Genomic DNA, 21,557 nt, shown 5'->3' with positions numbered 1-21,557 from the left:
GTGTTGTGACTTAAAACCATGCCAGTACTATAGGGTCTACTTTTCACTGCCTGTCCTGAGGCTGTGTTTTGGGTCCATACTGAAGCTCTGTCTTCATCTTTTCAGCCTCTGTGATGTCTCTATAGTTTGAGTGTACTTGTGTTAGATCTCCAGTAGTCTGAAAGATTGTGATCATTCTGGGTAATCAAGATGTTCTGGTTTCATTGAAGGTAGGTAAACATTACATTACCTAAATAGTACATGTACCTTCTTTGGTTTACTGTTGTGTCCCTATAGAATTGAATTTTTAATAATTCTCAATATTGTAGATTATACAAACATAAGTAGGAGAGGCCTGAGCTGGAAATAAAGATGTCTATAAAAAACTTACCCTGACTACAGTAAGCCTTGCTTATTTATCTGCACACCAGCCTTCTGTACTGATCTGTTGGAGCTGTACTGTATCAACTCCTATATACTATTTCAGATGTAAAACAGTGTGAAGCTGGTAGTGATGTCTGTGGTTCTGTGGTTGTTGGTCTTTTGCTAAAAAATAAGAAAAGCTTGATATGCAGCATGTTCTTGAAAATATCAGTTTGTTCAGTTTGTACAAACATGAAGTTGTGACAGTGATGGCTAAAGGGATTTCTGTAAACAGAGCCTACCTTACTCAGACCACCTGAGATGGTCAGACTCAAGCTTACAGTGTCAGGACAATATATTATCAAACACTAGTAAATCTGAATTTGCTGTTTACATCCTCAATTGCTTTTAAAAAAAAAAATAACTTGACTTTTGAGTGAACAGTAAGAAAAGAAGAAGCTCCTGCCAGATGCCTGGTGCTGGAAGCTGTCTGCCTGGTCCTGAGCTCACATCAACATCTGCTCTACAGCAGTCACGCTCACACTGGGAAATCCAAACAGCCCCCACTTCATTTATAAAAGCTTAATTTATATCCACACATAAACATGGACATTTGGCACAGCATTTTGTTCCAAAGTGTGTGTGATTGGATGTCAGTGTTTATGCACAGTGTTAGGGATATTAAACTGACTTTGGAGGCTTTGTAGGTCACAATCACACTTTTGACTATAGCTGTAATTTTCTAACAGACATTATTAAACACTGCACCTCTTGAATTCATTGTCATTTACATTTTATTCCCCAGAAAAAACGTGGAAACCTTGCAAATCATTCAGTAATCTACTAAGCCACAGAGTGGCCATAGAGGGAAAAAGAAGTATGTTGAGGCCATGTTTTATAACCGGTTCTCTAAGTGCTATTCTCTGTGCACAAGGTACAATTCATTATCACCATTTTGGATAATTTGTCTGCACAAGATAAGAACAAGGTGCATCTATCGTTTTTCCAAATTACTGTTCTGTATCCTCTGTTATCTAATGGGCCACCCTCATTTACCTATAAAACCCTTTTTTGAATAAACCTACTGTGACATTTACATATCCCAGAAGCATTATTTGAGCTTTAAATTATCCAACAAGGCCTTTTTTGAAGCACAGTGAAACTTTAAGTGTTTCCTCTTTCCATGATTTTTTAATATACATTTATGATCCCTATGGGATAATTATGGATGTTTTTGGTGGTCACATTGGCTGGATTTCCATGTAATTTTATTGTGGACATTCATAGTCCCCTGAACATTACTGAGAATCCCTTGACCTGGCACCATTATCAGGTCAAAATATTGTCTTGTACACAAGAAATATCTAAAATGCAGATTACATTGAAATTTAATGAGTATTTTGATGCTTTGCAGAGGATTTTATTGTTGTTGTTCTCAGTTCTTCAAGTTTCATATTATAGTGATACAATCATGCTTCAAGTTTGATTGTTGTTTGATTTCAATGACCCCAGTCATTGTTCCACTGCTGGCAAAGTGTGGGTGTAATATACTTTAGTAACTGTGGGTCAGGACTATATATAAAGTTTCTGAAAGACAGTAGCTTTTTATTAGATATTTACAGAAGCTGTAAGGGATTTTTTATGTGTATTTAATGAATGTGTAAAATGATTTGGATGAACTTTAAAGTCACAGAAAGCTTGTAGCGTTAAAGCATTAGAGACAGAATAGACTTAAAGCGTCCCAGAGGATGATGGTTGTGTAAGTTCATTCATCAGAATGCAGAATGGAGACTAACATGGTGTCCCCCTGGTGTCATGCACTCAAACTCAAGCATTTTTGTCTGAATGCTCCACATTGTCCTTTTCACTGAGATGTATACAGTGAACAGGTTTGTGAGGGAAAAAGCAACACTCATTTACTAAGTGTGTGTAACGAATAAGGTCTGGCTTGACTGCTGTTCCTGAATTATTCATTTGTTTTAACTAACACTAGTTCAGACACTTCAAATGTTCCACAGTGTTGACTAGTCTCACTGTTCCACTGCATGTGTGTGTGTGTACTGCTATCAGAGAGGAATTATACCAAGAGATGTAATCATGTACAAATATCCACATGTGATGCCAGAAAGGTTTCATGTCTTATATGACCTGTTATGTAACATCTTCAACACTCCTGGTGTTTTTTGTTCGTTTTTTGTGGATGATGGCTGAAGAGAAATTAAAATCCAAGAGGTAGTCTGTGTTTTTAACCTGTCCATGGATGAAGTTTTTTCTAATCCCGTGCCTAGTAGCCAATTTCAGTGATTCAGGATATGAATGTAAAACTGAACTGAAAAAAATGTGTTTTCATTGGGTATTTGTATTTTATTTAGTCAGTTCCTAATATATGTCAATATGTCTAAGTTTTGTCCGCAAGGTTTGAATTGGTTCTGTAAGATACATGCAGGTGCATAACATATAGGCTGAATCCCATTTCACCCCTTGGCCCTCCCCCTTGGCCCTACCCCTCCGTTTTGCGCGTTCACGTGGAGGGGTAGGGGTGTCCCAATTCCCATTATGACGGAGGGGTAGGGGGAAGTGGTAGGGCTATGTACCCCTCCAAATGGAGATTTTTCCGAGGCACACTCCAAACGGAGGGGTACGACAGATTTCCCAGAATGCCTTGCAAGACCGGCAAGATGGCTGCTTCCGCAACTAAAGAAGTCCACAAATGTAAGTATTTTCTCCATGAATAAAGTTTTAAAATGTACGAAATCCACTTTATTGTCTATTTTAACGTTGTTTCAATGTGTAGTGGTCATTTTCCTCGTAAAAAATCCCCCGAAAAAATCGATAGTAGTCGAGGCTTCAGTTACGTGGTTACCGTTGCCAGGCTGAATGCCACTAGCGGTGCTCTGTGGGCAGCCCTGATGAAAATCTCTCAACGATCCACCAGCATTCCCAGGCGTCGAAGGCGTCTCTTCTTTCATTCCTCCGACTAGCAGCAGACAACCGTAAAAAGATCCCAATAGCCCACGCAACAGAGATTACCACAGCAGCAGACGGCATGATTCCTCGAGATCTCCGGCAAACACTTGTCGCATCTGCCTACGTAAGAGGCAGCGGCGACTACTGATGACGTACGCGATTGTCGAAGGGGTGTCCCAATTCGGAGGGGTTGACTTTCGGCCCTACCCCTTGGCACTAGGTTTCAAGGGGCAAGGGACAAGGGGTAGGGCTAAGGGGTAGGGGTAGAAAAGAGAAATGGGATTCAGCCATAGTGTAGGTATGTATTATTGGAGGCCCCTGGCCTAAAATGACCTGCGTTCCTATAATGATCATGTCAGTTCTTTAGTGATGCATATTTCCAGAGCTCTGTTCAACCACTTTGGTCTAGCCATGAAATTTGCTGAGCACATTCATGTTCCCCAGATGATAAAACTCTCCATGAGTTTATCTTCTTCTTGTGACACAAGATGTGTGAAATCTCCAGAAGAAATCTAATAGTGAGGTCTACAGTTAAAAATAGTTATCAGACTTATTTCATCCTACACTTTCATATTGTGGGGTACACTGAACACTTTAGCCTCAAGAGGCCACTAGTGGGGCTGTTAATCATTCTTAATAATTGCTGTCATTGTAATAGATTAATGAAGTTACACTTCACCTTTCTCATCTCTATCCTAAGTCTGGTCTATTCTGAATTGTAGTAGCTGCTTGTAGTATTGAAGTATTCATTTACACACTCACAGTCAGTGTTGCGTAATCTGATCCAGATCTCCTCCTGTACCCTACCCTTCTTCCATGTCTGCTTCATTGAAGGAAGCAGACAGAAGCTGAGATATTTTCAGAAACATCAATTAAACATCAATTCTATTGCTCTTATTCTATGTTTTTATACTTAGTTATATTTTTTATGAATATTCTTTTCTCTTAGTTTTATTCTCATCCTGATTCGTCTTTATTGTATATATTCTATGTTTATGTGTATGCTTAACCTGCTGCTGCAACAAAAGAATTTTCCAAATTGGGATCAATCAAGTCTAAGTCTTAAAAAAAAAAAGTTCACAAACTTAAAAAAAAAAGAGAGAGAAAGAAACATGACAAACTTTGCATTTGCTGTCTTTCTTTGTTGTGGTTACATCCTGTCAGACTTTTACAGGTTTTACAAGGTTCCACTGTGTTATTTTATTATACATAAATATATATAAAATTTATATTTTAATGCTATAAAATGAGTTATAAGCTATATCAAATATTTTGGATTGGATCCCAGTTCTTGTCAATGATGTTACATACGTTGCTCATTTGTATGAGACCTGTTCATTGCTGTTTAAAAAAACTTTGACCAAGTGACCAGTTTTCTTCTCTTGGCTTCTGTGTGCCACCAGTTCATCATCATTTAACAATCTGGAGATGTGCAATGGATTGTGGGATATTGACAACCATAAATAATACATTCGTTGTGCCAGAAGATGTCCTCATCAAATATGATGACTGTTCTTGAACTGTTCAAACTTTAAACTTCAAACTTTATTTATTTATTTGGCACTTTTCATACTTAAAAAGCAACACAAAGTGCCTCACAGAGGCTAAAAACAACAAAGAAGAAAACCCAGCCCTCCCGCCCCCATAAATACATACAGAAACACACGCACAGACACACATGTATGCACACACACACCCACGCACACACCCATACAGACAAGATAAGGAATAAGCCACCTTTGGGCCACCTGTGGGCCATCAACACTGAGAGGGCCCCCGGCTCATGACTGGGGAGCACCGCCCGAGACCACCCTGACCCAGACAGACAGGAGGCCCCACACCAAGCTGCAGAGGCCTCCAGCCATCCAGGCCAGAGCCGTCCCCTCAGCAGTGCCCCCATCAGTAGACTAGGAGCAGCTCCCAGTGTGGGGGGGGCCATGAGGAAACACTGGAGCTAAGACATAAACATAAAATAAAATAAAATGAGTAAATGAAATAAATAGCAACTAAACATGTCGTTAAAACATGCTAAACTAAAATAAGATACAAATAAAGATAAATATGATAAGAAGCCTGATTAAAGGATTAGATAAATCAAACAAATCAACTGAAAGCCTGATTAAAAAGGTGGGTCTTGAGCCTCTTTTTAAAAACATCAACAGTCTCTGCGGCACTGAGGCTCTCCAGCAGGATGTTCCACAATCGGGGGCCATAATAACTAAAAGCCGCCTCCTCATGTGTTTTAGTTCTTACTTTTGGTATGGTTAATAGGCCAGTACCAGAGGACCTCAGGGTCCGCGAGGGTTGGTAGGATAAAAGTAGGTCAGATAAATAAGAAGGCCAGACACCGTTAAGACATTTAAAAACTAATAAAAGAACCTTAAAATCTATCCTGAAATGCACGGGGAGCCAATGCTTGATTTTAAAACTGGTGTAATGTGCTCCAGCCCTCTGGTCCTCGTCAGCACTCGTGCAGCTGAATTCTGTAGTAATTGAAGATTGGAGATACTCTTTTTGGGAAGACCAGAGAGCAGGGCATTACAGTAATCTAAGTGACAGGAGATAAAAGCATGCATCAGCACCTCCGTGCTGGCCTGAGAGAGAAACAGGCGGACTCTGGCTATATTCTTAAGATGGTAAAAACCTATCTTTGTTACGTTTTTGATGTGTGGAATAAAAGTAAGCTCAGAGTCAAAGATCACACCCAGATTTTTTACAGAATGTGTTGGTTTAAGATCTTGTAGTTTTGGTAAAAGTTTCTCTCTCTGGCCTTCAGGACCAATGACTAAGACCTCTGTTTTGTCCTGGTTGAGCTGAAGGAAATTTTCTGCCATCCATGACTTGATGTCTAAAATGCAGTTAAAAAGGGCATCAATTGGCCCTGTGTCATCAGGAGACACGGCAATGTACAGTTGCATATCATCAGCATAACTATGGAAGCTAATGCCTGGTGACGTCCCCGAGGGGTAGCGTGTAAAGATTAAAAAGAGTTGGACCTAAAATTGACCCGTGGGGAACCCCACACTTGATCTCATGGGTTCCTGAGGAACATGCATCCCAACTTACAAAGAAGTGTTGGTCAGTGAGGTATGAGACGAACCAGTTAAAAGCAGTACCTGAGAGGCCGACCAGGTGCCTCAGTCTGTCTAATAAAATGGGATGGTTTACTGTATCGAAGGCGGCGGTTAGATCCAGTAGTACCAAGACTGTGAGCTTGTGGTTATTTAAGTTGCACCTGATATCGTTTAAAATCTTTAAAAGTGCTGTCTCGGAACTGTGGTTCATCCTAAAACCAGACTGATGCCTTTCTAAAATGTTGTTTTTGTTTAAAAAGTCACTTACTTGGTTAAAAACAAGTTTTTCTAATATTTTACTTAAAAAAAGTAAGTTGGATACAGGTCGGTAATTATTAAGAATGTTGGGGTCTAAATTGCTCTCCCTCAGAAGGGGCTTCACCACCGCCGTTTTAAAGGAGGTGGGGAACACACCCATCTGAAGAGAGCAATTCACCATGTATAATAGCTGTTCCTCAAAGAATCCATAGAGTGTTTTAAAAAACAGTGTGGGAATTGGATCTAAAAGGCAGGTTGTAGGGTGTACCTGGGAGAAAACTCGACCAAGTGTCCTTGCGTCAACCAGGGCAAAACTCTCCAGGCTTTCCTCAGGTAAAACCTGTGATCCAGATGTGTTGACTCTGTTGGAGGAGGGCCTTGCAATGTTACACAGATTACATTCAATAACTGTTATCACTGTCATTTATGTCAATTTGTGCCAGCAGTTAGATAAAGAAACATGTATTTTTACTGATTATTACTGTTTTCAGGTGTTTTTAAATGACAGTGTCTACCTTGGTATAATCCAAGTAACCAATTGATTGGTCTGTGAATGCAAACGATGTCATGATCTCACTCAAATCTTCATGTGTACTTACTGTTGTAATACTGCCTTGGTTTGGTTGGTGGACATAAATGGATATGAATAGGTCAAACAGCCTATAAACTCAGAACTGTATATGCAACAAATCAAAAGCAGACAATACCAGGCTGCCCGCAAGGCATCAAGTCCTCATCAACAACGGTTTAAGTTACCACAGATGAGCACTTCCCTGCACAAATACATCAATGCGAGGGTCACATATCAATAAACCAACCTATAACAACACACTCATGCATGCCATGAGCATTATAAATATCACCAAAATAGGCCAGGCTGCCTAGGGATCCAATTCTCATCAATACTCATCACATCCAACACAGTGCCAACAAAGAATAATACACTTAGGAATAGCCTTATCTTAAAACAGAAGTGACCACAGAGGCCTGGGATCAGCTGCTTTTGCTGTTCGTCCAAAAGCCCATGATGTGGACTGGCAATAGCCTGATTTAATCCAAGATGTGATAAAGGGCGTTGGGTCGAATCTTTCCAAAGGTGGTCCATTAATGAGTGATGAGAGGCTGTTTTCACGCAACCAGTTGCTGGTCTTGCTGTCAGTGTGGTTAACAGCAGAAAATCCCCTCTCACACTCAGATCAAGTGGGAAGGTATGTCCTGCTTGCTGTCCAAAGCTTTTCCAGCATTTTGCCTGGAGCTTTATTTTGCAAATTCCAGTCACAGAACTCCTCACTTGCCTCTCTTGCTGGTTCACCAAGTGTTTTAGCAAGTGCCTGTACCTCTTTTCCTCCATACAGAATGAATGAATTGCATCCCTGTGGCCAGAAGTAGTTATCCAGAGGTTTCAGCATTTGCAGAAGGTTGAAAGAAGTTACAGTTTCTTCCATTAACTCGGAATTGATCTCAAGTACCTTGTTTGGCAGAATCTCCTTTTGCTTGGTTGCTGCAACTTCAACAGCACTTTTGTGTGCTATGCTATCACAGTTTTTGTACATTTTGTTGCACAACTTGTTCTTTGCATGGCTGCTTTCATCCACTCTTCTGATAAGTGTGGGCCAATCACCTTTTCAGACAGCAGAATCATTTTTGTGTCCCTGCATATTGTGCATCCTAAGCGTCCACCTTTAACAAACAGCCATGTATTACGGTTCTTCCATTCTCTCCACTGCTGGCTGGTCCAGTGAGGTGGGAGAGAGGGGCAGGTGGGGTCAGCATCATGACGGGCCTCTTCCTCCATCAAGCCTTTATCCCCATCTCCAGCACCTTCTGTCGGCTTGTCCTGCATTGTCACCCGGGGCATTGTGCTGACAGCAGTCCCAGCAGCAGGTGTAGCATCAGTGCCGGTCAAGCTAGCATTTGCGGTCTCCAGCTCTGGTTGCTCTTTACAGTTGATTGGCTTTGATTTTTTTTTTAGTAAATCCAAATTTGTGAGTAATCTCTTGACATGCTGAATATAAAACAGAGAAATATTGGCAACTTCGCAGGCAGACTGAGTGATACCATTTTTTTTCCGTCTGATCTTTCACCTGTACCTGTTAATGTGTGAAATTTGATATTGCGCCACTACGCTTCAGTGGTGATTGCAAGAATAGCATGCACAACGATATCTTTCTTAGAGTGAATCATCCTTATGCATGAATCATACATCAATAATAGCCCAATAAAACACATGATTAATCACAATGACAATACAGAAAGGTAGCAAGGCAAAAATAGTATATTGCCAATATTTTAGAGACCCCCCAAAATTTCGCAAATCATGTTTTCAGGGGAGCTCATGTCCCATTAAGCCAAGGGAGCAAAGCTCCCCCTGGCTCCCCCGTAGTTCGCACTCTGGTTCCCATGCTTAGCTCTTAGCTTTGTAATGCCCCTCAAAGCAGTCTGAAGTAAAATGGTCAGCACACACCAGAATTTTCCAGTCCTTCTGAGAAGATGGCTTGCCCTTTTCCATCAAAATTAAAGTTAATTCTCTGCATTTATCCTCAGAAGGTGATAGTAGATGAAGATTGGTGTTGTCACATTTAGTTAAGTTACTAGCTTTGGCCGTGCTGTAACATAGCATAATGCTATGTTATGTTGACATTTATTTGTGTGGTATTACAGGAGTACATTGTGTACTGTCACAGAGAATGCATTGCCAACAGAAAACAGCTCCAGATTATCCCACCTTTCAAACTGATGTGCTATGCCAACTGCTCATTTACTAATCACGCATCAACAGATAAATGAAAAACCAATAAATGCAAAACTTGAGAAACTACAAATTACACAGGCTCTGTCCTTGCTGACTGACTGCTGACATGACAGTTTCAATGTCTAGACAAAAAACTACAGTGCATTATTACATGATTTCTTTGCTTCTTATACATACACACATCCAGTCATGGAGACATGTAGCCAGTAGTGTGGCCTGGTTGTGAGGCAGCGTCATGTAAAACAGAAAACATAACCACTTACTACCACTGATCAAGTACACTACAAGGGGGCCCAGCTCTTGATAACAGGGAGTCCTTGCAAGCATCACTGCAGATGATAAAAAGAGAATCAATAAGATGATCAGAAAGGCTGACTCAGTGATTGGCCTTACTCCAGACTCAGGGAACTGTAGAGAGGAGAAGGGCCAAACTGAATCCATTATGCAGTGTTTTTAATGGACTCAGAAGCTCATTCAGTGACCAACTAGTGATGCCTCAGAGTTCTACCAACCAGATCAGCAGCAGCCAGATTTTTTTAAGCAACACCAAAAGATGTGGTTCAGATCCTTTTCAGCAGATTATCATGTCTCAAATGGCTTTTTCAGGTGTGGTTTATTTGTTCTCTACTGCGAATGCAGCATATGTGTTGTGTGTTGTCTGTTTGAGTTGATGTAGTGGCAATTGAGTTTCCCCACTGGGGCTTAATAAATATCTTTAATCTAATCTAATAAAACTATTATATGTTTTATGAGGACATCACAACCTTTTGATATTGTACCACACATACCTGCAATCTATAAAGTGGGCATAATCCTTGTATCACATTAATGCAGAAAACAAACATTTATAGTAACCATGCCGTCTTTCAATAGATGTTCATTGCATAGGCTCACAAACCGAGAGAGACACATAGAGAAATACTGTATATTGTGTTGTTGGCTGTAATAACCACACCAGAAAGGAGAAAAAATCTAAAGAGTACAGTAACTGCAATGTACTGCTTTGTCACCCTGGGACAAAGTACCAGACTGGCATAAAAAATTGCCCACTTTTGTGAGTTGCTGAGTTGGGGGAAACTTTATAAACTTTATGAAATCCTGTCTTAATGAAATTGTTTATCATTTGCTCCCTTTCTTGGCATGTAAGCTTACTGTGTTTAGCTGTGAAACACTGCCTATGACAAATTCTTTATTATTTGTCCCCTCCTATAAAATTGGCATATAGGTGAATCCCAACTTCTATTCTTTGGCAGCAAGCGTGGAATACTTGAGTTTGAAGGCGCCATATTGTCGTACTTTTTTTTAAAACCACTATATTAAACAACAACATAATGATTGATTAACAATTGCTGCAGCACCTGCACCTATCCATTGGCAAGCCGGCCATCCAGCATCAGAGAGATATTGATTGGCGTGACACGGTCTATCCACAGGACTGTAAACTAACTTTAGTCTGCCTAACTGTGCTTGCATTACAATGCAGTTCACATCCATTAATGTGTGCATGAATGCCCTGACAGAGGCAGCAGGAATTGATTAAATCTGTAGTATTAGCTGGCCTGCCCGTTAGCATAATATTAACATAATATTTTTGTAAAGCTCTCTCATGGGACATTTCAGTTGGAGGCCTTCTGGCTGCCACAGGGAGACTGAGACCAAGGCAAGAACTGAGATCAAAGAAACAACGCAGTATCAGTTTAATCTCAAACAACGAAACAAAACATTTTGCAGTGTAACACATTATTATTGCTTACACCTGTAAATGACAGAACAGAATGGTGTAGATGACTGACTGACAGCAGAGCAGTCTCTCCAGTCTGCTACAAAGTACAGCAGCAAAGTTGTGAAGAGAAAGTTTTAATTATAGCGTTAACTTCCTTTATTTATGATAAAACATTCTGTCTAAACTTTAATACTTGTCCATATAAATACTAGGCAGCATTTATACAAAATGCTTGTGTGACATGCTGTCGAAGTAAAACGCGTCACAGTGGTAAACAGGGCATTAATCATCAGTAAAATTCTTTTGATTTGGAAAGATTTAAGAAAAGTAAATGTTCTTTGTCATTGTCTGGAGGGAAAGCAAGAATATTTTTTTCTGTTTTTTCAGATGGAAAAACCTGGTGGAGGCTGGAGGCGTCGACTACCCTGCATCACTTGAAGAACTGGAAGGTGAGTATAAACCTGTGTATGTAAAAGAATCAGAAGGAGGTTTTCACCATTAGTCAGTTTCCACTACATTGCCCATTTGATCTGGCCCTTAAGTTCCTGCCAGAAACTGCAGAGAAACTAATTTCATAAGTGATGTTAAAATATTAACCTTACCTCCACAGTGAGAAGGTGTCACGTGTCAATTAAGTAATTAAAGAGGTGCAGGTGATGGCTGCAGGTATCCCACTAGCCCATTGAGACAGGGTTTCTGAAGGTTCAAAGTCAGTCACAAGGAATCCAGACACAATTTCCATGTCAAAGAGCTGATGGAACAGGATAGATCAGCTTACCTAAGGCAGCTTTTAGTTTCCACAATGTATGTAACACTATATCACTAAATTAAATGCATATACTAAAACAAAGTCCAACTTGCCACTCTAGAGAAAGTTGGTGAAAGCAGGTCAAAGTTTTCAGCTATCTAAATAAATATCTCCCAATCTACAATACAAAAATCCACTATGCATATGTTTCATTAGGAAGGAAATGCATTCAACATATTTGCGATACACGACACATGTAGAATCAGTTAGATTATTTGTTTTAGGGAGTTTAATTACCACTGAGCCTTATGGTGGTACCAGCCACAAACAACCACAACATACCTGAGTGCCTTGATTTTCAGTGTGGTTTCAATAGGATGTAGGCCTTTCCTAAAATCAAGGAGAGCTTTGCTGGCTTTCCACCATCACTGCACACGTCTTCCACAATATTGTACACTCAACTGTGCCGTTAGGCCAGCTTGGTCAGGTTCTCTCCTCATGTCAACAGTCATGCAAAGAACTCAATGGTAGTTTCAGTAGATCAATAAATAGATGCAGACAGAAACTCAACCAAAATGCTTCAGGGATGAGGGTGATCACAAAAACTTGCTCCGCACACTTATCTCTATTGGCCTCTGCCCTCTGGTAGGCTCACATTATGTAAACAGATATAACAAATGACAGCCTGCGGCCATGACAATACACACAATGTTTTTTTGTTTTTTTTTGAGAGAGAGAGAGAGAATCACTGAATGTTAACAGAACTTCATCTGCAAAACAACTCCACAAGGTACCTTCAATCACTCATGTAACTTTCACTGTACACCACCAGTAGGTTGAACATTTTGGGTTCAGAGTAAAATTATTTGGTTCAAAGTGAAATTATCCACATAATGAGGGGTAGAGATATGAGAAGCACAATGTAGGATGTGTTTCTCTGAACATAAGATGGTGAGGAGCACGCTGAGTTGTACTACCTATGTGCGTGAATGCCTGTAATGTTGCTGGAAGTGTGTATATGTGATTAGCAAAAGTAGAGTGGGAAAGGCATTCAAGGTGAAGCAGAAAATATCCTAATTGGCGCTGAAAGACACAGTAACTGTCTCTTTATCACACAGAAGCCTGGCATGCAAACTCAGCTTAGAGTTCATCAGCCGTGACATTGGTTTTTTAATTGATAAAGTGCAGCTTAATGGCTTTACCGCAGTGGCATAAAAGTAACACAAATCAAAGCCTGATGGTGTGGGACACACAATCAATATAATGTGCTAAGCACACAGAAACAAGCAACAATGATTGAGGTATCTCAGACAGCAAAAACAGGACTCAGCGGCCTGTTAATTTTATAGTAAAGCTTATATAACAATGAAGCTTCCAGTAACACAGTAGCATTTAACTGTCTCTGCCCGAACAATAGCCTCCTGCTTGAAATCAATTAATGTAGTTGTTGTAGGTTTTGCAGCCTAGTCCACACAAAGTTAGGTGTTTTCTAAATAGGGTTCTTCTTCAATTGTTGTCAAAATAAATTTTGTCAAAAAAAAAAACTTTTAAATAATCTCCATCCATATGAAAAGCACGAAAACACAATTGAAGCATTTTTAAGAACATGCCAAACCAACAACCAGCAGTGATATTAACATAACCCTAATGCCATATAGGCGTTAGTGAACATGATTCAAATGCAATAAGGCACCACCAGTCTATTGCATTTACATGTACATTTCACCATGCTCTAAAGTGGACAGAATGAAAAATGTTTTCTAAGAACTTGAAAATTAAAATGAAAAGGCACTAGATATTTTATTTTCAAAGACATAACCTGCTCTAAAGTAGACAATATTCAAATGCAATAGGGGAAACAGCATCCCATTCATAAACATCACACTCTGAAGTTGACAATATGAAAAGGCAAATGAAAGTCTGTAACACAGGACTTCAATCAGAGTCGCTTGCTCTTTGGTGTGTTCCTCTCAGCAAAGTTGCCTCATTTAGTTCATACCAGTTTGCTGGCATATCCCAGGTGGCCTCAAGAGACTTTAATTGCATCTATTGATATTTACTACTAGCAAATATGCATGGAGATGGTTGTAGTCTGTAGTTGTAGTAGTCATAGCAGTGTGACTTCCAGCCTTTATGGTTGTCGATATGAGTCCACTAGTGGAACCTCGCAGGTAATTGCTCTCTCCACTGTGCTTCTTGAAAATGAAATATCTAATGCTATTTTCTTTTTTAAGTTGTTAGAAAATTCCATTTTCATTTTCATTTGTCCATTTTACAGCAAGATGACATGGAAATGCGCATGCAGTAGATTTGAGGCACTTTATTGCATTTGAACATTAGAGAAGTTTAAGCCTTTGAAAAATGAAATGTCCAACAGCTTTTCCATTTTCATTTTACCATGGTCATTGAGCACCCATGTAAAAATGTAAAAATGAAAACGTAAATTGGTATATTGCATTTTGATTTTCACTTATACCCAAAAAACACATGCACAAATGGAAATGATAATGCTATTGTGCAATTGCATTTTCTAATTTCAATGATGTCCCATATCGGCTTCCATGTTCTGATGGGCCAACATGGCATTAGGTTTGCATTACATCACTGTTCTTATGGGCTTCAATATCAGAAGCTTGAAAAAAGCTGTTATCAACTATGGTGAAGGCATGAGCGCTTTTGCCATAGTAAAATGGTAACCATCCAAAACCAGTGATGCTGGCAGTGGGGTCTGTTTCATGGGAGTGTTGGATTATATAGCAGTGACCTCCTTAGGGTATTCTAACCTCTGTTCATCAATAAAAGTGTAACAGTAACTCTACATATGTATGTGAACATGTAAAAAGTCCTGTTAGCATGTTTAGCACCAGCACTATTTTGGCCACATCCAGAATTGCACAAAATCACCTCATGTAAACAAAGGAAGTAAGATCCCATGAATTGACATCAAACACAGGATCTAACGGTACACACTCTGTTGTCACAGTTTCCCCCATTTACACGTCAATACTGCAAATGAAGTTTCTGAATCTCTTCACCCTGGAGGGAGTTTTCCAAAAGGACGAAAGGCCAAAAGTCATGGAAAAAGCTAGGCCTTGACGAAAACCTGTGCATGTGTGGAGTGAGCATTTGTTACAGAGTATTTCTACACTGTGGTATTGCTGCTTTTATTTAAGTAAAAGACCTGTACTTTTTCCTCCTGTGTCTATGTGGACTCATTTCTTCAGACATCCAGGTTGTAAACTGTCAAAAGTGTTTATTAAAAAATGCTATCCAATTAAATTGTGTACATACACTTTCCTCTGTTGTAAAGTGACAGGAAGTAACTCTGCCAAAAAATACACACCTCACACACCGTATTTTAAAATCCCAAGGTTGACACATGTTAAAATTATAACATCACGAGGTATATATCCTAGACAGAGACAACAGGTGGTTTTAAAGAGGGATCAAGGAGGCAGTCTATGTCAAAATGGAGCAGCCCTCCCTGAACAGAGGGGGTTTGACATACCACCTGTCCTCAGCTGACAATGCTGTGCTAAAAACTATACCTTGGCACTTTATGGATGGGGGGGGGCACTGCCATGAACTGTAGGGAATACCATCCCCTTCAGCAAGCACACATGTCAGTAGTTGTGACTTTTAAGTGCTGATCATGTGACTTTTTTGAGCATATTATGCAGAGTCACTTACTGTCACTCTACAGTGGAGAGGGGTGTATCAACAATGACCCATTTTGGTGGTGGTTGTGGTCGTCGTCGTCTTCTGCTTATCCGGGTCTGGGTTGCAGGGGCAGCAGCCTCAGCAAGGAAGCCCAGACAGCCCTCTCCCCAGCCTCTTCCGCCAGCTCCTGCTGAGGGATCCTTAGGCATTCCCAGGCCAGCCGAGAGACATAATCCCTCCGGCATGTCCTGGGTCGGCCCTGAGGTTTCCTTACAAACAGACATGCCCAGAACACCTCCGTGGGGAGACATTGAGGAGGCATCCTCACTAGATGGCCCGCACCACCTCAACTGGCTCCTCTCGACGTGGAGGAGCAGCGGCTCTACTGTGAGCTCCTCCTGTATGTCTGAGATCCTCACCCTATGTTGAAGGCTGAGCCCAGCCACCCTGCGGAGGAAACTCATTTCGGCCACCTGTATTCACAATCTCACTGTTTCGGTCATTACCCAAAGTTCATGACCATAGGTGAGGTTCAGAACATAGATCAAATGGTACATTGAGAGTTTCACCTTCCGGCTAAGTTCCCTCTTCACCACGGACCACTTGAGTGCCTGCATCACTGCAGCCGCCCCCCCAATCTGCCTGTTGCCCCCCCGTTCCTTCCTACCCTCCCTCGTGAACGAGACCCCAAGATACCGGCTGAGGACCATGGCCTCAGACTTGGAGGTGCTGATTCTCATCCCAGCCGCTTCACACTCGGCTGTGAACTGCCCCAGCAAGAGCTGGAGGTGGTGGTTCAGTGACGCCAAGAGGAACACATCATCCACAAAAGGTGATGAGATCCTCAGGCCATCAAACCCTACACCTTCCACCACTCTGCTGCACCAAGAAATTGCACATAGAAAGGGTAGCCTTGGCGGATCCCAACTCTAACCGTGAACAGGTCCAACTTACTACTGACTACATGGACCAGATTCACACTTCGTCAGTACAGGGGACACAGGATGCCTCTGGGAACACGGTCATGGGCCTTCTCCAAATCCACAAAAACACAATTGGACTGATTTGGAAAACTCCCACGCTCCCTCCAGCCTCCTAGCAAGGGTAGAGAGCTGGTCCAGGGTTCCACGGTTGAACACCGCATTACTTCTCCTCGATCTGCGGTTCAACTATTGAACAGACTCTCCTCTCTCCCTGGTGGTTGCTCTTTTAATTGTCCAGTGTTTTTGCTAAACCTGTTTAACAGAAAGGGTTGTTAACCACTATTGGAAGACACAATGCATGGTAGCCATACTTCCGGGTAGCACAAAAGTACCATGGAATCAGGTTTTCTGCATCAAATGATTAGTGTTTTTACACGCCCACCATTTAGCAGTTCCTGTGGAAAACATTTTAGCCTGAGCGCATGTGTCTTTGTGATTGCAAGCTCTCTCTTACTTGATGATAGGCTTCATGATGAAGTGTAAGTGAATCACTGAATCTTCCAGCTTCCCTTACCAACCAGCCAAATGACATTATGTGTTCCTTGATATTGTCAGGTGATGCTGTGGGTGGTGGCATCATTACTCACAATGGTGGAAGATGTGTTGTCTGAGGAGGACAACAAAGAGTCTCAGTCAAACCTCCAGAGTGTCTTTCGCCAACCCTCCTGGTCCTCTGCAGAGGACCTGGAACAGGAGGGCAGCATTCATATACCCTGGAGTGAAACTTCTGGTAAGTATTTCATTTTATTATTTCATCTGCAAGATATCAGCATTTATTATTGTTGGTGGTGGTTTACTTTATTTTACGGTCAAACAATCTACTGTGATCATTAACAAATTCTGTAGTGTAGTCTGGACTGGTCAGTTCTGCGCATTTTCTGCAAAGACTGGCTATGAATGGGGAATTACCAGTCAGTGCTCAATCGGGCAAACCTTACACACCAATAATAAAATGCAATGAAACAGGAACAGATTTATTTTCAGAATTTAGTCATTTATTGGAGACTGTCCTATCAGTGTGTCATTTTGATTTTCTGTTGGCTCACATATCTGGCTCTTGAGGTTAGATGCCTAGTTTGAGTCAGTACAATGAACAGAACACAAACTACTGTATAAACCAACGAGGTTAAATATTCAAACATTTAAGTTATTATTAGAATAAATAACCTAAATATCATCTTTCAATTGGGGACCAAAAGCTGGTCCGCACAAGGTAAACCATGAAATTTTCTGATTTAGCTAAGACTTGGATTTTGGTCAAGGTTAGGCAAATGTCCAGCAAATAAATGCAATCTCCTTAAACACCGTCTTTGTCCACTAGTCAGTAAGCTTTACTTTGGTACAGTACAGTATGTTTAGCATTTCATAGATGGATCAGAGAGTCATGGATTGATTGGTCACGTAGTTGTAGTAATTCCTCCAAATGAAATGGCAAGGTTACCTTTGTAGTTTTGGTATGGTTAGATTTAGACACAATACTATTTGGTTGTGGATGAGGAAAGGTCATGGTTTGGGTTAAAATACCTGATTTGCTATGGATATTAAATCTTTGTGGTCAAAGGTCAAAAGAAACCAATATTGACTGTTTTAGGTCACAGGAAACTAACAGTGGTCAAAGTCAAGTTTTGTTGACCTAATCATCCACCCAAAACTCCTTCCAGGAAGTTTTGTGGGTCTAAAACAATGTTATTAGTTCTGCCTTTGCATAAACACAACACCCATTATAATCACAACTGCCAAACTTTAACATATTTTGTTTTAAAGCATTTGAAGACATGACTGATGCGGTTTACCTGACCTAACAAATAATCCTCCTCAACTGCACTTCAAAATGTGACATGTCATTAGAATTTGAGATATATAATCTACCCCTTACAAAAATAGATGTCTGAATGTAGAAATGTTTGACATTTAGTATGTCGGGAAACTTTAGAAGAAATGCCCAGAGGGAATGCATGAAACATTTTCTTCCACTTCTGTGCAGGGGCCATGTTAAATTGGCTGCCTGCAGGCATTCACTACTAGGCTTTTATAAGCTGGGGAAGGGCACTCTTCATTGTCATCCTTCATTGAATAATTACTCAGCTTTTGTGCAGCTGAGATGCTGAAAACACACCTTCATAAATCTGAAGTGGGGGCCATGAAATAGCAGCATGTCACTCCTACATGACTGATGTAGCCTTTGGAAATTGCCTGGTAGTTTTCAACACTAAGTATGGCCTTGGTCAAATGAACAAGGGCCCCACTGTACAACAGGGTAAAAATAATCACTCCAATGTGCAGGTTTCTGACATACATCATAGTCCCGTTCATCACAGCGAGAAGAGAAATGAGATGAATCAATGTGGATTGTACACCTGTTAATTCTGCCAGTCAGTTTGGTAAGTGGCCAAACCGGACTTCAGTCTCTTATATGATAAATAATACTTGTCTAATAATACTAACAAACAGAAATAAAAAATAAAAAACTTAAATAAAAGAATAGCCGAACTATGCCACCCCCTGACACACCACACCATGGACTGAATTATTATTGAGTCGGTTAAATCAATAATATTTGTTTTATATATTTGATAAAACACAGAAAGCTGTATCTGCTTGCAGCTTAAGTAGAGTTTCACATGTACAGGCTCAGTACAGTACAGCTCAGTGTTTAATTCTATTTGTGACTCTTGTATGATACAGACAAGGAAGAGTGAAATTTTGTCCATCACTGGAAGCTGCTCATCATTAGGATCATTTTAGTATTGTGGATGTTGTGACTCTACGGTGGCTTAGGCTGGGGGAAGCTCTATTTAATAAAAGTCTGTAAAAGTGGTGGAATATCTGTCAGTCATATTGTAGAAATAATGTATTTTTTAATAGTTACCATTATTGAGAAGGGTAGTTTTGTATAATCCAGATTTCATTGGACATGCTGCCAACCCTATGTATACTGTAAGAACAGAGAATCCAAGAAGAGCTACTGTACAGTTACTGCAGTGATCGAAGCAGTTACTGATGCTGTCAGGCAAACCTAAGTTCTGCTTTTCTTCCTTCTGAAGCTGTATTTAGGAAAATGGTGGAAAATGACTGACACACTGACAAACATCACACACAACAATCCTAATTTTTATTACATTTACACACAAATACCTGAACATTGCCAAACTCAACTAAAACAAGAGAAAGTTGTATTTATGTGAAATATTGCAAACCCATGTGGCATCCTTTACCATGGTTCAAAATGTTCCTGAGCAGAGTTGGACTGAAAGGGTCCAGTGCTCTTCACCTAGGAAATCAGGCAAACACATGGGCAAGGTCTGCATCGCAGTAAATCAGAAGTCTAAATTTGAAATGTTCCTGGTAACTGAGAAAGCATCTGTTAATGACCCAGTAAAGTGACAGTACATTTTGCACCACTCAGCTGATAACCAAAGGAATTTCACTCCCAGTTAATTTCACTCACAGTTTCAATGCTCATTATCTCATCATCTTTCTGAATCACCTTACTCAGTGACTGGTTGACAGGTTTGTGCCAGTGAATGTGAAATACAACATTCATCAACACTGACTGACTGACTGACTGATGAATGCAATTAGATTAAATGAAATCACACTGAATGTAAAATTTAACTTAAACTAAAAATTTATTAAAATTGCATTGTTATCATATTAAATGTATTAATTACATTACACCCTCCTTGAGTTTAACTAATCGAAGTTATCATGCCAAATACATCAACATACACAAGGAATTTGAGAATTGAGGTCAACACTACAAGAGCAGTTTAGCATCTGTCAGCTCCTTTTTTTTTCTGAGCCCGGTCTTGTTGCCCTAAATCTAAACATCAACACACTGCCCCCTTTGGGTAGACTCGAGTCAGCTGATGGTTCTACTAGCTGCTGTCATAGATAGCCACAGCCACAGCATAGAGTATAGTGAGCAGCAATTAGCAGTTACTCTGGGGATATGCTGCCCCCTACTTGTTTGGAGTGATCCTCACTGTTTAACAGTTTGTTTCAACAGGAATTGTATCTCATTAAGAAAGTAATGATAATGTTCTTAAATTCACATGAAATCTTAATTTGGGAAGCAAAAATGAGATCTCTGTCTGCTTTTCTGATACTATCACAGAAGTCAGACAGTTTCAAATACTACACATGATAGATAAGATAAGATAAGATAAGATAAGACAAGACTTCATTGATCCCACACCAGGGAAATGCAGTCATTACAGCCAGCAAGTATTACAAAGAGCAGGCACATTGGCATAAAGAGGTCAAAATAAAGAAGTGTACAGAATGGAAAAACATAAATAGAAAAATAGCTGTAATGTTGATGTTGAATCAAATAATTGACCACCCAGTTGTTACATCTCTTTTTTCTTTTTCTTGTAGAAGAGTGGCCACTGATGCAGAAAGACAAAATCCAGCACAGCAGATGGCGCCGCTCCCCTCATGACCCAACCCTGGTCAGAATGTCAAGGAGGAACCGCAAGAAGACGAAGACCAACCACGACTGCCACTTGCAGAGGAAGGAGATGCGGGTGCGGGATCTTGGTCTCGGGTACGACTCGGACGAGATAATCCTCTTTAAGTACTGTGTTGGCACATGCCACAGCTCCCGAAAGAACTATGACCTGGCCCTCAAGGCTCTGGTGGACAATGGAAGCATATCTGACAAGAAGGTCAGTAGTCACCCCTGCTGTCGTCCCACCCGCTATGAGACTGTGTCCTTCATGAACACCCAGACTACATGGCAGACAATTAAGTGGCTCTCAGCAGCCAATTGCAGCTGCATGGGATGACCGCAAAGATGAGTGGCTATCTGCAATTCACAAACTCTGAAAAGCTCTTGTGTGAAAAAGCAGAATGCCACAATAGTGCGTGACTTAACCCTGGTTCAGTGCAGTGGCCAGGATCTTCCCTCTGCTAATTGCTGGGCAGTTAATGGTGGTTGAGACAGATTCAGGTAGAGCCTGATGGCATCTGGATGTCTGCCACTAGCCTGGGGCAGTGGAAGGTTTGTTTAAATGCCACCAGTAATAAACACAGAGGAAGAAATCAG

General features: G+C 40.6%; 1 protein-coding gene across 1 annotated transcript; it reads left to right on the top strand.

Annotated features, from left to right (window-relative positions):
* The first annotated feature begins 2,930 nt into the window (after nt 1-2,930).
* Nucleotides 2,931-21,297, top strand: artn (artemin). Its single transcript, XM_076725712.1, is given in 6 exon segments — nt 2,931-3,054; nt 11,504-11,565; nt 11,838-11,900; nt 11,903-11,920; nt 17,063-17,237; nt 20,888-21,297. Coding segments are annotated over 6 exon segments (852 nt in total).
* The last annotated feature ends 260 nt before the right edge of the window (nt 21,298-21,557 follow it).

This window comes from Chaetodon auriga, chromosome 3 (assembly GCF_051107435.1).
Source record: "Chaetodon auriga isolate fChaAug3 chromosome 3, fChaAug3.hap1, whole genome shotgun sequence".
In the NCBI taxonomy this organism is placed as follows: domain Eukaryota; kingdom Metazoa; phylum Chordata; class Actinopteri; order Chaetodontiformes; family Chaetodontidae; genus Chaetodon; species Chaetodon auriga.
Note: the sequence above shows the minus strand (reverse complement) of the source record. Positions and strands in the feature narration are given on the sequence as shown.